The 17300-nt window shown below is 43.3% G+C and overlaps 1 protein-coding gene across 2 annotated transcripts; it reads left to right on the top strand.

The window, feature by feature from the left end:
* The first annotated feature begins 48 nt into the window (after window positions 1-48).
* Window positions 49-16694, top strand: LOC147187949 (cGMP-dependent protein kinase 2-like). Of its 2 annotated transcripts, XM_086100620.1 has the most exons (23): window positions 49-908; window positions 1665-1892; window positions 7386-7475; window positions 8218-8280; window positions 8356-8482; window positions 8812-8978; window positions 9237-9350; window positions 10783-10888; window positions 10969-11032; window positions 11164-11241; window positions 11335-11423; window positions 12004-12069; window positions 12533-12580; window positions 12649-12690; window positions 12772-12883; window positions 12970-13106; window positions 13782-13871; window positions 13983-14124; window positions 14213-14376; window positions 14882-14998; window positions 15098-15160; window positions 15708-15783; window positions 15894-16694. In XM_086100620.1, exons 3-23 carry the CDS (start codon window positions 7388-7390, stop codon window positions 15978-15980), a joined length of 2040 nt encoding a protein of 679 aa, XP_085956746.1. In that variant the 5' UTR covers window positions 49-908; window positions 1665-1892; window positions 7386-7387; the 3' UTR covers window positions 15981-16694. The 2 variants fall into 2 exon arrangements, with proteins under 2 accessions (XP_085956746.1, XP_085956747.1); XM_086100621.1 differs by lacking the exons at window positions 49-908; window positions 1665-1892 and having other exon boundaries at window positions 7366-7475.
* The last annotated feature ends 606 nt before the right edge of the window (window positions 16695-17300 follow it).

The raw sequence follows: 17300 nt of genomic DNA, 5'->3' as shown, positions 1-17300 counted from the left end.
TGTTCGGGAAGCTCCTCGGATCCCCCTCACGCTCCCTCCCTCCTTATCTCAGGATGACAGCGCCGCTCACAGCGAGCACCAGGATCCCATCTCCCTGGCTGTGGAGATGGCCGCCGTGAATCACACCATCCTGGCCCTGTCGAGAAGCGGAGGGGTCCCCGGCGACATCGAGACGGAGGTCCTGGAAGACGACTGAAGGGCCAAAGGGGAGGAAGCGGCAAGAGGCCAAAGGGAAGGGAGGAATTTCAAGCGCGGCAACTTTGGGAGGACCATTGTGTGTTTGAACCCCAAGAAGTATCTCCAAATTCAGTTCTGTGTTGCAAGTTACCTGTGTCCGGTTCTCGTAATGCACCTTTGCAGGAACTGAATTGATGAAATAGTTCCCGCGGTCCAAGCGCACCGTGTTGGTCGTCCCAGAGTTCATAACGCCGGGGCCTTCCTAATTTCTTCTGAGACCTTATTCCAGTGGTGGGCAAACTACGGCCCGCGGGCCGAATTTGGCCCGTTGGTCTTTTTAATCCGGCCCGCCGAAGGTTGGTCCACAATTAATGTATCTGATGAAGTCATTTAAAGTATTTTTTGCGTCATAACTGGCAATCCAACCAATATATTACCATGTATAGCATTAAAAAATGTGTAGAAATCGTAAAAATACAAATTGCATTTTAATAAATTAGTTTTTTTTTCTGAAACGATTTTAGTCAATCCTTATGTTGTATATATAACAATACAAATACATCAATAAATAAAATCACAAATGTAAAACTAATCGTTTGATTGGATCAAATGGTAATTTTCCAACCTCCCCATCAGGTAGCACAATTACATCTTGAGTGTGCATTTACCTTCCTTCAGCATGGCATACAGAAATCCAGAAGGTGCAATGCGATACGCTGGTTTTCTACAAGGTAACACACACACACACACCATATTACCCTGAATGTTAAATCCCAACCCTTCCCCCCTGGAAGGCCTTTAATCTGTGCTTGAGGGTCAGCAGTGTCGCTGATTAACCACAGCGACCAATCAATAATTAACCCGAAGTGCCGATAAAACGCCCACGCCCTTTGTCACAACGCTAACCCTTTAGCCTCATTTAGATACGTGTGTCGCCGTGCCGCCTGGAAAGGAAATGACTCTTGGTATTTAAAAAAAAAACCAAACTATTAGAGTAATTGGGTAGAAGTAGTCAGTGTTGCGTTCAAGTGGCTATTTTGTGTCGGAAAAAGTAATATTCTGTTTTTGTAATTTTGCTTTCCTGAATGCCTTTTCAGCATTGTTAATTCAATGACTTTAAAGCCATTTGAGCTGAGCTCAGGACTGCTAATTATACTTTCATTCGTCGACGCCCACGTCACTCACCAGCCCAGACCCCACCTTTTAAACACCCAAAGTCACACTTTTTTTACCTTTTTTTTTTCTTGGAAGAAGAGGTTGGCAACCCCATTTGGATCGAATGCACATTTTGTTAAGTAATGCAAAATCCCATTTCATTCGATAAGGTCATCGGTACATTAATCGATTCTACCAATATTCGATAACTGCAGCCCCTCATTGACTGCACTCGATGTTGCTTTTGTTAACACCTCCTGCATCCGTTTTCATAGACATCTTCTGCTTCTTCCCTCCCCCCCTCCTCCTCTTTGTGTTTCCCCCACCTGGAGAGAGGGGAGGAGCGTCAGGTGACGGTAAATGATTCAATGCCAGAGGAGCTGCTGAGATTGACAACCAGGCAGCCAGGCAAAAAAAAAAGAAAAAGACTGCGAAAGAGTCGGATACTAAGGAAGGGAAGTCAAGAGCGTGCAAAGTTGAAAATATTTGGGGATACTAACCCATATGCAGCCTACGTGAGGCCCTCGTCCTGTCTGCTGACCTCCTGTACAAGCCTGCAGGTGAGTGGCCGCTTCCTTCTCCAACATGCACAGAAACGGCCACCAGGTTCAAATCCTCATGCTGCTTCTGAGTCATTAAAAAAAAAAAAGAAAAAAAATCCTATACAATATCCTGAAGATAAATTATGTTTCATACTCATTCAAAAAATATATAATCTGATATTTTTGTGCAAATGTTTAGTCAGCAAAGATAGAACAAAGCAAATGTAAGAAACCAACATTTAAATGCAATAATAGCAAATACTGTACATTAAGGAGAAAAGGACCAAAATGAGGCCAGCAGAATACTTTTCATTCAAATTTTTAAAAAAAAATGTTACTTGACTAATGTCTACTGTTAGTTATCAAAAATAAAATATTTGAAAAAAAACACGGTATTAAAATTCAAATACAACAATATCAGTTTCTTTCCATTTTTTTAAACTTTCATGACAAGACGTCAGTTTGACCTCAAACAATATGAAAAAAAAATCTATATATATATATATATATATATAAAAACATGACATTTTTTTTTGAACATATACAAAAAAATGAGCACATAACACCATCCAGTGTGGGTCCTTGGGCAAGATCCTTCACGCTAATGCCTACCTCATACAATGATAAGAGACAATAAAATGAATGACATGCCGGCTCAGACGTCGCCCGGCCAAACAAGGTCTGCGTCAGGTGCTGGGGAACCAGAGCACCTTGATGAAAAATGGGCTACTGGAACAAAGCGGAGATGGGCGAGATGCGATAACATGGCTCTGTTGGAATGCTACTACTCAAGCAACCCTAGTCAGAGGGGTTACATGCAGAGAATGTGGGCTAAATGGCTACTTCGAAACCCACAGTCACGGTTGACCACGAAACAACTAGTAGCTCAGTGTTCCAACATCCACAAAGGGCAACTGCTGTCACAACTTGAGATTGATGAGGTACAACGCAGGTTCCATGGTGAAGGGCCCCAGGCTGCCAGATCAGAGGAGGAGGTCATACCAGAGATTGGGAGGCAAGCCCCAATGAATGCAGATGATGAGATTGGGAGGCCAGCCCCAATGAATGAAATGCTGAGCGAGGCAGCAACTGACCTAAAAGCTAAGATCATGGCGAGAATGAAAGCTGGGCAACCTAGAAACCGATTACAACGGCTATGTGAAGTACCACCTGAAAGTCTCATGGAAAGTGTGAATGCAGCACTGAGGGCGATCCCTACCGTAACGATCACGGAAACCAATGAGCTGATATACGCTTCAGCATCAGTGATCCTTGAGATGCTTGGCTATAAGAGCAACCATGGAAGCCATGAGATACATTACCCACCATGGAAAAGACGGTTGGAGGCTAAGATCAAGGCGGCTCGGAAAGATGTGAGTCAATTGACTGAGGCCCAGAGAGGTGTAATGAAAAGGCCGATACCCGAGAGGTACATCCAGATGACCATACCTGAAGCACTCGAAACTGCCAAACAAAGGCTCCAAGCCTTGTCCAGCCGCCTAAAGCGATACACGAAAGAGAATGAGGCCAGACGAATAAACAGGCTGTTCGCAACACAACCTGCGAAAGTGTACGCTCAGTGGCAGGGTCCTAACAACAGAGCTGACCCACCAAGACTGGAAACTGAAAGGTACTGGAAAGGCATATGGGAGAAGGAGGTTGCACATAACAGAAGTGCACAACGGCTGGTGACCCTGAGAGAGGAGCACAGCAACCTCCCTGAACAGAACCCAGTTACCATAACAGTGGCAGACATACAGGAAAGAGTCTCAGATATGAAGAACTGGACAGCACCAGGCCCGGACATGGTCCACACCTACTGGCTAAAGAAACTCACAGCACTCCATGAGCGCCTAGCAGCACAAATGAACCAGCTGCTGAGGGATGGGACTCACCCAGGATGGCTAACCGAAGGGCGAACGATCCTGATCATGAAGGATCCCTCAAAGGGTGCAGGCCCATCCAACTATCGGCCAATAACCTGTCTCTCCACAACATGGAAGCTCATGTCAGGCATCATTGCGGCTAAGATAAGTGGACACATGGGTCAATACATGAGCGAAGCACAGAAGGGCATTGGTAGAGATACCAGAGGAGCCAAACATCAGCTCCTGGTTGACAGAACAGTCGCACAAGACTGCAGGTCCCGACGTACCAACCTGTGCACAGCCTGGATTGATTACAAGAAAGCCTATGACTCGATGCCATATACATGGATAACTGAATGCTTGGAGTTGTATAAGGTGAACAGGACCCTAAGAACCTTCGTTGCGAACTCGATGAGGATGTGGAAAACCACACTTGAAGCCAATGGCAAGCCACTTACCCAAGTGTCCATCAAATGTGGCATATACCAAGGTGATGCACTCTCCCCACTGCTGTTCTACATAGGACTGAACCCCCTAAGCCAAGTAATCACCAAGACAGGCTATGGATACCGCCTCAGAAATGGAGCTACAATCAGTCACCTCCTCTACATGGATGACATAAAGCTGTATGCTAAGAGCGAAAGGGACATAGACTCCCTGATCCACACAACCAGGATCTACAGCAGCGACATCGGGATGTCATTCGGGCTTGGGAAATGTAGTCGGATGGTGACTAAGAGAGGAAAGGTAGTCCGCACTGAAGGGGTCTCACTCCCTGAAGGAACAATAGCAGACATAGAGGACAGCTACAAGTACCTCGGTATACCACAAGCCAATGGTAACCTCGAACTGGCAACAAGGAAAGCGGCTACGGCCAAATACCTCCAGCGAGTGAGGCAAGTCCTAAGAAGCCAGCTCAATGGCAAGAATAAGACCCGGGCAATAAACAGCTATGCCCTGCCAGTGATCAGATACCCTGCTGGAATAATAAGGTGGCCAAAGGAAGAGATTCAGACCACGGACGTTAAGACCCAAAAGCTCCTAACCATGCATGGAGGGTTCCATCCCAAATCCAGCACCCTGAGACTGTACACAAGCCGAAAGGAAGGAGGCCGGGGACTAGTGAGTGTCAGAACCACTGTCCAGGATGAAACATCCAAGCTCCATGAATACATCAAGGAGAAGGCTCCAACGGAAGGCGTACTCAGAGAATGTCTCAGACAATGGGGAAAAGAAGATGAGGCGCTGGAAGAGGGACCATCATGGGAGGACAAGCCCCTACACGGGATGTACCACCGGACCATAACTGAAGTGGCCGATCTCAAGAAGTCCTATCAGTGGCTAGAGAGGGCTGGCCTGAAGGACAGCACAGAGGCACTCATCCTGGCTGCTCAGGAGCAGGCCCTGAGCACCAGAGCCATTGAGGCCCAGATATACCACACCAGACAAGACCCAAGGTGTAGGTTGCGCAAAGAGGCACCTGAGACGATGGCAGGGAAAGCCTACATGGAACTCCATAACCAGGTGGCTGGCATAGTCTACCGAAACATCTGTGCGGAGTATGGACTGGAAACCCCAAGGTCAAAATGGGAAACACCTCCAAAGGTGGTGGCGAATGACAGAGCGAAGATCCTGTGGGACTTCCAGATCCAGACTGACAAGATGGTAATGGCGAACCAACCAGATATCGTGATCATAGATAAAGGACAGAGGAAAGCCGTTGTAGTGGATGTAGCGGTCCCAAGTGATGGAAACATCAGAAAGAAGGAACACGAGAAACTCGAGAAATACCAAGGGCTCAGAGAGGAGCTGGAGAGAGCCTGGAAGGTAAAGGCGACAGTCGTGCCTGTGGTGGTCGGAGCACTCGGGGCAGTGACCCCCAAACTAGATGAGTTGGTTGCAACAGATCCCGGGAACAACATCGGACATCTCAGTCCAGAAATGTGCAGTGCTGGGAACAGCAAGGATACTGCGCAGAACCCTCAAGCTTCCTGGCCTCTGGTAGAGGACCCGAGCTGAATGGGGACGGACACCACCCGAGGGGTGAGACGAGGAATTTATTTATTTATATATATATATATATATATATACATATATGTACATATATGTGTGTGTGTATGGATAGGAGTGTATGGAATTAAAATAATGCGTTTCATAAAAAAATGATATATAAAAATAATACCAGCAGAAAAAAGTTTGCTTGTGATTTTACATCATATTTTGCAGTTTGACGTAAAATATGACAAAAATGCAGCTCATTCCTGTTAGGTGGCCAAATATGATAACAAAAAAATAATTGCTTCTTTAATTCCATCCAGGCATTTTCAAAGCCTAAATCAGGGGTGTCAAACTCATTTCACATGGTGGGCCACATACGTCCTCGGTAGATGTCAAGTGGGCCGGACCATTAAAATGATACCATACTTTGCTATAAATAACCAAAACAATATGACTAACCTTTGTTTTGGTATAAAGAAGCACAAGAACATTAGGAACATGTTGAAATTTAATGAACATATCTTTTACAAAACATTTCATGAAGCACCTTACATTTCCTTCGACAATTTTCTTTTATCATTCACATATATGCATTGCAACTGATCCCACTGATTGTACAAACTTTAACAATTAATTGGTTTTGAAAAATATAGTAATGCACGTTAAGATTAAATGAGATTTATAAAGAAAAGAAGTTTTAAACCATTTACACGTGCATATAAAATCGAAATGTAATCCCTGCCTACACCTTCCAAACTAAGGAGAGTGCTATTAAATGTGTAAATGTGAGAGTGCTATTGATAGCGTCTGCTGTCATGGGTCTGTCTCAGTGACGGACTGAGGCTGCTGTTGTCTTCTTCTCTGATCAAAACAGTGTCCCCTAGCGGATACTCAATGGATTGCACCTTATTAAAAATATTAATTCTGTGTCTTTTATGCATTTTTTTCCACTTTTAAATTATCCTGCGGGCCTGATTGAACCTCCTTGCGGGCCGGTTCCGGCCCGCGGGCCGTATGTTTGACACCACTGGCCTAAATGATTTCATTTCCAAATTGTGCACATTTTCAGCCACGTGTGTGTGCGCCTGCGCGCGTACCAGTGCCAGCAATAAAACACCGCGGGGTCAGCTTGACTTCTAGGTGTGCGTTTTTCAAAAGTCAACACAATCAACGTGTCTATCAATGTCTTGCTTTTGTCCCTCTATCTTCTTCTCGCTTCTTCAAAAAGCATCTTTTTCTGCCCCGCCAGCCCTTGATTCCCTTCCTGGGATTTTTAACAGCTCGCCTTGTGACAGATGTTGAACTCCCAGAGGGTGTGGCGCTCATAGCCGACGGAATGCCGCCGCTGTCAAGCTAATGCAAACAGTTGACCCAACTTTCCTGAACTGTCTGATGTTATTTGCGCGGTGTCGGAAATTGCGCCTCCTCAAACTGCAGGAAACAAAGAGTAGCTCATTAGCCGACGCGGTCAGGATGTGTGGCAGTGTTCCCATGGCCCACCCCCGTTGACCTCCCGTGGCAAGTGTGCATTATTCAGCGGGGGGCGTTGGGGGCTCACGCTGGGCGCTGACGACAGAGCGCAGGGCATGCAGGCGGTTGAGTTGAGTCGATGGGCTTGTCATTGTTGCGCTCGCCGTGCGTGCAGGGATGGAGAAGCAAGTGGAGGAGCTGAGGCAGCAGCTGGAGAAGCAATGTGTCATCAACAAGGAGCTGCAGAGGCAAAATAAAGACTTGGGTCTGTACAATGCAGCCAGCACATTTAAAAGCAATTTGTGACCCACTTGTTTTTGTCAATGGATTGATTTTTCTCCTCAACCCACTTTATGTATACATATATTCTTTTTCTACAGGTTTTTTTTGTGTGTTCACAGTCATATACTTCTTTTGTCGTCATTTTCTAATCTTTTTTCTTTTTCTTTTTTTTTATACTAATTTTAGTTTTTATCATTTGGTAACATTTTCATTGAAATTTGGTTTGGTTTTCAAAAATGTCGATTTCAAAAATGTAGCTGAAAAAAATTCAACATTTCCAATTTGGAATTTTTAAAATTTGAGATGTTTTGATTTTGAAATTCTTCAATTTGTTTATTCTTGTACTTAATTTTTTTTCAATTATTAATGGCTATTTTAATTGAGATTCAATTTTTCCAATTTTAGTCACTTTTTATTTTGTGTATTTTCCTCTTTTTAGTTTGTACTTTTTTAAAAATTCATTCATCATTATTTTCTTGTTGTTTTCTAATTTGAACAGTTTTGTCATGGTTACACTTTTAATGGTTAGATGATTTCATTTTTAAATGTGTCACTATTTTGCCATTTAAAACAAATACGCATTTTTTTGTTGTATTAATTTTTTTGCAGCTTTTTGAAGTAATTGTTTTTCAAATTTTACACGTTTAATGTATTACATTGGCATTTTTTGAACATTTCTTAATTTATTCAGTCATGAATTTGTCTTTTTTTTCTTGTCCTATTAGAACAACGTCTGCAAGAGAAAGAGAAACTCCTTCAGGAGCTGCACGCTCAATACCACGACCTCGGTAAGCGCTCTTCACCCACTTGACGGCCTCCGAAACTGACAAGCTGGCCGCTAACTCTCCCGAAATTATTTCCAGAGTTTCCACCTCTGAGTGGCGCTGAGATCGAACCCGAGTTCAGGAAAAGTCGCGCTGCCGTCATCGCGCCGGAACCCATCCCGGAGACTCTCGATATCACGAAGTCCAGAGTCAAGAAAACCGACAGGTCAGCCTTCAATCCACTCAATGCCACATTATGTCATTCCAGTCAGATATTTAGTGTTTCCCAACTTTTATGGAACCAAAGCATCCCGTCTGACATAAAAACAAAAATCAGGTCACAAAAAATATATATACTGCATGTGAATGCCGAAATAAAGATCTATCTCAGTTGACTCACAAGTTCACAAAGTTCTTCTTCTGTGGTGTGACTTGGCAACAGACAACTGCCATCTAGTGGAAGAGAAGCGTTCTGCTACTGCTACTACTCAAACAGTCATGTTGCTGTTGTGTGTGTGTGTGTGTGTGTGTGTGTGTGTGTGTGTGGATGTCCAGCGAGACCAACCTCATCGTGAAAGCAATCCAGAAGAACGACTTCCTGAGCCGGCTGGACGACGAGCAAATCGCCATGATGGTGGACCTCCTGGAAACGTCCAACGTCAGCCGCGGCGGTGAGGTCATCAAGGAAGGATCCGAAGGGGACAGCATGTACATCGTGGCAGGTATGAGTGCGCGAACGATTCATCGATAACCAATCCATTATCTAATTGAGAATTACACTGGGCAGCAGCGAATCAAATTTAAACGACGGATCAATCGGTTCGTAAAATAATCATTCGTTGCCGTTGTCACATTATAGTAACATAACAATTTACAGGTATTAACCGGCGGCCATTTATGGTGAGGCATGCGTTTGCGCTTTCCAAGATGGCGGACAACCTTACCGATGAGAACGATGCATCTTGTGTTTCTCCTGATAGCCGGCGAGCTCCTCGTCACCCAAGCAGGCCGCGACCTCCGAACCCTGAGCATCGGCGACGTCTTCGGGGAGTTGGCGATCCTGTACAACTGCAAACGAACGGCCACCGTTAAAGGTCAGCGCCGACTACCCCCCCCCCCAGTCCCTCAGGGAATTTCTTTGTCTTGAGATAATGGCAAGCGCGCTTCACACCCTCAACCACTAGATGGCGCCAGCCAACTTGACACTACAGTGAAACTCCTCTATAACGAAATCATGTTTGCAGCAAGACATTTTTCACAACAGGGGGTTTTTCACTGTAGCAAATTTGATCTCAGATGTAAACATGCACACACACACACACACACACACACACACACACACACACACACACACACACACACACACACACACAAACGTATGTGTACTCTTTACTCCAATAGTGCATAAGTATGAGCATACACTTATTTGACACTTCATATAGTCAGTGTAGAAAGAAATTGCGAAATTTACGATCAGCATTCACTGTCACTCACATCAATTTCTTGGATAATGTCTTTTACTTTGCTTCCTCCGTCTTTCATTTTGATCACTTTTACCCTCTCTTCCAGCATCAGACCTCTTCTTGTCTTAACTGCTTGACATCCAAAGGTCCGTTTTGTAGCCATTTTAGCAATGCAACGTTCTTGCTGCATCTGAAACTAACAATAAATACTTCCTGGACTACTGCACATGTGCAAACCAGTGTGGTGGTTGCTGTTGCCGTTTCCGAACGAATCAGTAGAGGTCGCTGTTGGATTAGACTTCGTTGTAGTGAATCTCTCTGTTGCGTTAGACGAAAAAATTTCGTCTAACGCAACAGGGTTTTTTTCGTTGCATGGGGGGGCAGGAGAGTGGGAATGGTGTTAATGCATGATGATTTTTTCACACTAGGGGGTATTTTCACCCATGTAGGTTTCCTTGTAGAGGAGTTTCACTGTATCCACTTGACATTAATTCACATTAGTTTCCTTGCAGTAGAAGGAAAGCACCACTTGATGGTGCTATTGCGCCACATGCTGCTTTATCAACTGACCATAAACACCGCCAAAGAACAAGGAAAGCAAAACTTTTGGTATGGTTGTGTTTTTGTGCAGGTATGTTGGCAGGAGAGCAAAATGGTCCCGTTTTTTTTTTTATATACTATCGAGTGCAATTTGTCTTGTGAAAAAAAAAAAAGTATTTCGGTGTGGCTTTCAGCGTATTTGAGATATTTGCCATAGTTGAGAGAGTGTGTGAAATAAGGTCTACCTAATGTTTTTGCCACAAACTTGAATCACACAGCGGACAGGATGGTAAATTATTGAGCGTTCACGCCTTTGGCTTTCATCTTTATTCAGCTCGCGTCTTTTTTTTTTTTTTTTTTTTTTTGCTTTCGTAAATCAATACTTCACGACACGTCCATGAATAAAAGCAACAAGATTCAGGCACAGGAGATCTCAAAAGCCTATTTTGAAGATGGGGGCGGGAAAGAATATTCTTATTTTTTATGTTTGTTTGTTTTTTTAATATATTTTTTTTGCATGCAGCAAAGACGGAGGTGCGTCTGTGGTGCATGGAGAGACAGACCTACAGGACCATCATCACCAACAAATCCAAGAAAAAACGAGAGGAGCTCCTGGGCTTCTTGAAGACGTGCGTCCACCGTAGTTCCCGCTCAAACTAAGTGTCTCATCCAGTGCTGAGTTCTTTTTTTTTTTTTTTTTTTTTTTAAGGTCTCGGACTCTGAAGGACCTGAATGATGTCCAGTTATCCAAAATCATTGACTCCATGGAGGAGGTGCAGCCCTCTTGTTTTTGTTACCTGAAATACATTTTAACAGTTGCTGGGGCTTTTTTTTGTTTGTTTTGTTTTGTTTTTTTGAGATTTTCACATGTGGCATGTTTGCTTTGTCACCATCCCGTTGTTAGGTGAAGTACCAGAACAAAGATGTTATTGTCCGAGAGGGAGCAGAAGCAAACACGTTCTATATTATCCTTAAAGGAGAGGTATTATTATGATCATGAATTTATTGTACGGTACTGTATATTTGTGCTGTATGCAGAGTATATGTTGACGCTGTGTGTTTTCCCTCCCATCAGGTACTGGTGACGAAAAGTGTCAACGGGCTTCAGAAGCAGATTCGACGGATGGGGAAGGGCGAGCATTTTGGGGAACAGGCCCTCATACGGTAACCATAGCGACGTCTTACACGCCCAAGGACAGTGGTGTGCACCATTCACACACACAGAAACATATATCAGAAGGCATCTTCAGCTAAAACCGTATGATGCCGATTTTGATCATTTAGACGACAGCAGGGATTTTGTAGCGCATGTTATGTATGCACGACATCGCTCTCCTTCGCAAAATATTCCAAAAGGCACCACATTTAATGGATGTCATCATTTTAAAGCACTTTAACCCTTTCAGGCACAGCGGCCACTTCAGTGGACAGCCTATCATGTGATCAGGTGGCAGTGAAAATGATAACAGAAAGAACTTTATTTGAATTTGTTAAATCTGTTATAATTTTTTTTAAATGGTATTTATTGTGTTGTCCACAACTTTGCCACTCATAGTTTGCTGTTTTGTGTGTGTTTACAACGCTGGAATAAAGCACATTCACATTGTCATGGAAACAGAGACAGTAACCTGCTGCCTGCTACGTTACTGCAGTCCTTGTATTTGTTTTCCAGGTCGGACAAGTGAATTATGAGTACCATAACAATCAAATTTCTCCTTTTTTTTTTCTTTTTTGTATATTGCAGTGAAGTGTTAAGAACGGCCACCTGCACTGCTGACGGCCCCGTGACTTGCTTCTCTATCGACAAAGAGTAAGTCCAGATGAGAAAAGATGTGGGCCCGGAACATATCCCCCACGATATATGAGAGTTGACTTTAATTATTGTAATCCAGAGGTGCCTTGAGATACAAGTTCCCTGACTTGTGAATACCTATCAAGCTAAACAGGGAGAATATAGGAAGGCCTTGCTAGTTTAATGCTAATTGGCGTCCATGTTGCGCTTCTTTTGGCAACGGATTTAATGCAGACAGACAACAAAACCGTACTCAGTCATATACTCTTAGTCCACTGCGTCGAACGGCCTGTGTTAGTGCCGCACTGATGAGCTCATACGGGAGTTGAAACGCGGAAAGTTGATTGGAGTGTTCTGACCTCATATCTCAAGGCACCGCTGCGCTGCCATTACCACGACAGACTAATTATGTCCAAATACTTTTTATCCATCTCATTTGTTTTCCATGTCATTTACTTATTTCTGAATCCTCTCCTTCAAGGGTGTTTGAGGAGACAATCCCAGTCGAGCACTTGGAGCTATTTGATGAGTATGCTCTGCTTCTTTATCGTCCGTCTTGTGAAAAATGTTGAATTTCACACCTGTCTTCATCATCAGCTCCAAGATGCTGCAGGAGGCACAGGCTCCAGAAAAATCCAGGTGAGAGGCAAGGTAATTTTTTGACTAACAAACCGCTGTCCCTGAAAGGGTTAATCAAATGCAATTCGTTGTCTATGATAGCCCCAAGGCCACTCTGAGATTTAAGGACCTGGTCCCGGTGTTGTACCAGGAGGGCCGCTACCAAGGGGACCCAGTCACCCTCGGAGTCGGAGGGTTCGGCCGCGTCGAACTGGTACCTTGCCTGGCCTTGCGACAGATGCTGGATTGGGATCATAATCGCCAGAACTGAAGCGTTGTCTTTTTTCTTTGTTTCTGAAGATGACCACGTTGAACCATGGAAAGTATTACGCCGTGAAGCGAGTGAGTAAGAAGCACATTGTTGCCAAGAGACAGGAGGAGCACATGTTGTTTGAAAAGAAGATCCTCAAGGCCATCCAGTGCGACTTCATTGTCAGGTAAAGTCAAGTCAGGTGATTATAGAAACAGAGATAATTGCTGTACATGTGAAAGGCCTGAGAACTACTGAGCGAAGTTGTCCACTCTGGAGATGAAACTTTTTTGCATTTAGCTAGCTGGCTAGCTCTCCCTGTATCATGCTTTTGGATAGTCCACTGGCATGGTCACTTTAGAGCACCTCGTTGATGACCCCTAATGTGTACAGGTCACGGTGAGAAAGGCAGAAGCACCAAGACAGGAAAAGGGTGGGAGTGTGATTTCACAGACTTCACCAGGGCTCGGGTTTGGTGTGGCTACTTAGTGCACCTCGTTGTTGGCCATGAGTGCATGTATATGGCTGTGAGGAAAGGTGAAAGCACCAGGAACGAAAGAGAGGGAAAAATTAAAATCCAACTTGGCAGCCAACATGTGAACTCAGGCTTCAGGCTGGCGTGGTTGCTTTAGAGCGCTTCGTTGTCAGCCATGAGTGTGTGCACATCAATGAGAGAAGGCTGAAGAACAAGGTTTTGGGTTAGTTTTCATGATTTGGAAGCATCATATGACACATCTGGTGATTAAAAAAAAAAAAAAATTAGAAAAGGTTGTGAATTTCTCTCGTGTGAAATTTACAAGACATGGTACGGCGACTTTAAAAATAAAGTGTGGTGTGTTCAAATTTTGTCTTTTTTTTGTAGACTACACTCTGCCTTCAAAGACACTCGTTACATTTACATGGTGATGGAGTTCTGCGGTGGCGGCGAAATCTGGACCAAACTCAAAGAAGTGTGAGGGGGAAAAAAACACAATCAATCATATGCTGTACGTATTGATGCTCCGGTAACCAAACAGACCCCCCCCCCCCCTCCCCTCCCCCGCAATCTGTATTTGCTGGTCAGAGGGCGTTTTGACGAGCAGATTGCCGTTTTCTGCACGGCGTGTGTGGTGGAGGCCTACGCCTACCTCCACAAAAAGAGCATCATGTACCGAGACCTCAAGCCCGAGAACCTCATGTTGGACGTGCGCGGCTACGTCAAACTGGTCGGTTCTGTTCCACCAACAACATGCCATCAATTTCTGCTCACTTTCATATTATATTTATCCCATGGATTTTATTCATCCCACGCAGGTGGACTTTGGTTTTGCCAGAGAGTTAGTGCGCGGTGAGAAGACGTACTCCTTTGTTGGTACTCCTGAATACATGGCCCCCGAGATCATCAAGAATCAGGGACACGACTTTGCTGTTGACTTCTGGTCACTGGGCATCCTTATCTACGAGCTACTGGTCGGAAGGTACAGTGGGGGGGAAAAAGTATCAAAAAAATTCAACAAAAATATTATTTTAAAACATTTTGCACACTGCAATGCTTGATTAATAAATGAAACCATGTTTATGTATACAAATAAATCATGATAAAATGTTTTATATTTTTCTTATTTAAAATATTTTTCAACTTTTACTCATGTAACCAAACCACATTCTCGATCGAGTAAGCACATTTATCATGTTCGTTTCCGATCATTTTAAACAAGTATTTATTATTTTATATTTATTATCGGACACGCACAAACTGTACAAAATCGAGGTGACTTCCGTTAGCAGTCTGCATCGCAAAAAATAAATAAATAAAAATGAAAGGATGAGCGACGTTGCCGCCACCAGAAGATGGCAGCAAGGAAATATGATTTTTATTTTTTTTTTTCCCCTATTGGCAGCTGTAGGTTTGTTCTCTCCACTCGTATGCCGTCTGCGTTAGTCTCTTTCTCTTTGCATGTTTTATTCACGGGAACCATCAAGTCCTCCCTTTTCGAGCTCGGAGCCTCAGAAGATTTATGCCAAGATCCTAGACGGTGTGCTGAAGTATCCTCCCTACCTAAGCGAGGCGGCCAAGTCCATCATCAGTAAACTGTGCAGGTAAGACCGACGCGCTCCAGGGAGTGTTCAATTTTTTAAAAATTATAAAAAAGTCTGCTTTTATTTATTTATGCGTTGATGTTGTTATTGTTCTTGCAGACCACGGCCCGGTCAGAGGTTGGGAAACACCAAGAATGGCATCAAAGATGTCCGACATCATAGGTCACCGCGCAAAGAAATCTGTCATGTAGTCGTCATGTTTTTCAACATAAGAGCCATTATTCCATCTTCGAGTTTGCTGTCAAACTAAACATCACGCCAAGAGAATTACCGTATTTTCCACACAATCAGGCGCTTTGGAGTATAAGGCGCATAGAAGCTACAATAGTGGCTGCTGTTGCGCTGTGCATCCACGAGATAGAGCCACACTAAAGGGAATTCTATAGGATACAATCAGCTTTATTTCTATGGAGCCTCCACAACTGCTGCAGCCGTAAGAATAAAAATTGGTCACAAACACGGACATGAAACATATAAATAGAAATAGCAGATCGGATTAGAGGGCGCTCTGTCCACTTTTGAGAAAATGGAATGCTTTTAGGTGCGCCTTATAGTGCGGAAAATACGGTTCATGTTATATTTGAAAAACAACCACATCGCTTTTGCTTCCAAGTCTGCGTGCTTAATATAATGCAGAAAAATCCTTTAGTCTCTATGTTTGACGTGAAAGTTCATGCACACGTCAAGGCTAATGTCTTTTTGCCCGCAGGTGGTTCAGTAACATGAACTGGCACAAGCTGCGCATGGCTCAGCTAGATGCCCCCACCATCCGCCTCATACGCAAGGTGAGTTCTTTACGCATCCGTGTGGGAAAAAAAAAACAGAACATGCGCTCTTATGTGTCATGCTTCCGGTTCTAAGTCTTTTGTATTTATTTATTTTTTGTCACCTTCAGGGCCCTTGCTACATCAATTTTGACCGCTTCCCTCAGGACCAGACCAAGACAGAGGAGGAGTTCTCAGGTTGGGACCGAGACTTCTAACCTGCAAAGAGACTGCACACGTCAGCCCCCCCAAGACAACTCTGGGGAAAAATACTCAAAGCACAACATACCCACAGGCATATATTCTTTATCCACTGCAAAGAATGATTAATATTACTGCCGTACTGAGGAGCTGAGAACCTCTCCATGTACAGTATATATATCCCACATGCTTTCAAAACATTGAAGCTGAATAGAACCTTCTCAATCCAGAAATGGGAGGGTGGCACCGTGGTCGACAGGTTAGCACGTCCGTCTCACAATGGGTTCGATTCCGGGCCCCGGCCTTCCTGTGTGGAATGTTCATGTTCTCAAAATCGGGAAATTGCATCGAGCCGAGGTTTGAGTGAATGGTGACATCCCTAGTCAATCGATCTTTAATTAACACTGGTCTTTTTTTTTCTGTTTCTGTTTAATTCACGCTGACGAAACTAAGACAATCCTGCAGAATGCGAGTTTGCCGTCTCATGCTAAATTACTTTTTTTTGTATTGTTGTCCTCTTTTGTGTATAGAGTATTTTCATAGCTGTCGCATAACTAAGGAAGGTATTTGATGAAAGAAACCTGTCAATTTTTAAATTAAATTGCTTAATTTAATTTAAATGTAACTTCTAATAGACATCTTGCGCTTAATTTTATCTTTCATTACTGATTACAATTTTTTTGTTTTAGTTTTTCAGTTTCGAATTTTAATTTGTAATCTGAATTTTCCACTTTCATTTTCAAAGTAAAATTAAAATGTTTTCATTTGTATTTTTTAATGAATGTTTACAAGGTAATTTTGATGTTTAATGACATTTTCTGATGTAATTTCTATGGGGTGAAATTTTATTTTAATGTAAATTTACTTCATGTTTGGATTGATTTTATGCAATTGAATTTAGTAGTTTTATCCTTTGGTTCATCAATTCAGTGAGTTTGAATGAATTTTAGAGCCTACTACTTGGTTTTATTTTGGGGAAAATGCCTAGTTTTATTTTTTCAAATGTTTTGGGAATTTTTGTTTTGGTTATTTAATTTATTTTCCTTACATTTCGGTCCTTGGTGCGCACGAAATGAATCAATCCTTCAAATTTTGGAATAAGATGATGTTGGGCTGATGTGGTGGCAAAAAAAAAGGTCAACCTGCCAGACTCTGTCTTGGGACAAGAGAGCAAATCCTTGTCTCCTCTTGTCAGCACATCACAGCGAAAAAAAAAAAAAAACAGCACTCGGAGAATTAGCCAAAGGTCAAAGTTGAAGCCGACCCTTTGGGATTGGAGAGCTCCTCTTTCTTTTCAGTCACATTTTTTTAAAGGTCATCCCCGACAAGATGCTGTC

The sequence above is a fragment of the Hippocampus guttulatus genome, chromosome 20 (genome assembly GCF_054856545.1).
Source record: "Hippocampus guttulatus isolate MCC_2025c chromosome 20, RoL_Hgut_1.0, whole genome shotgun sequence".
In the NCBI taxonomy this organism is placed as follows: Eukaryota; Metazoa; Chordata; class Actinopteri; order Syngnathiformes; family Syngnathidae; genus Hippocampus; species Hippocampus guttulatus.
This window is presented reverse-complemented; position numbering and strand designations above follow the sequence as displayed.

What these genes read in the sequence shown, in the direction of transcription:
- LOC147187949 (XM_086100620.1), top strand. Translation starts at nt 7,388, where the DNA reads ATGGAGAAGCAAGTGGAGGAGCTGAGGCAGCAGCTGGAGAAGCAATGT. An exon ending in CGCTCAATACCACGACCTCG is followed by an intron (nt 8,281 to 8,355) that starts GTAAGCGCTCTT and finishes AATTATTTCCAG; the next exon opens with AGTTTCCACCTCTGAGTGGC. An exon ending in AGAGTCAAGAAAACCGACAG is followed by an intron (nt 8,483 to 8,811) that starts GTCAGCCTTCAA and finishes GTGGATGTCCAG; the next exon opens with CGAGACCAACCTCATCGTGA.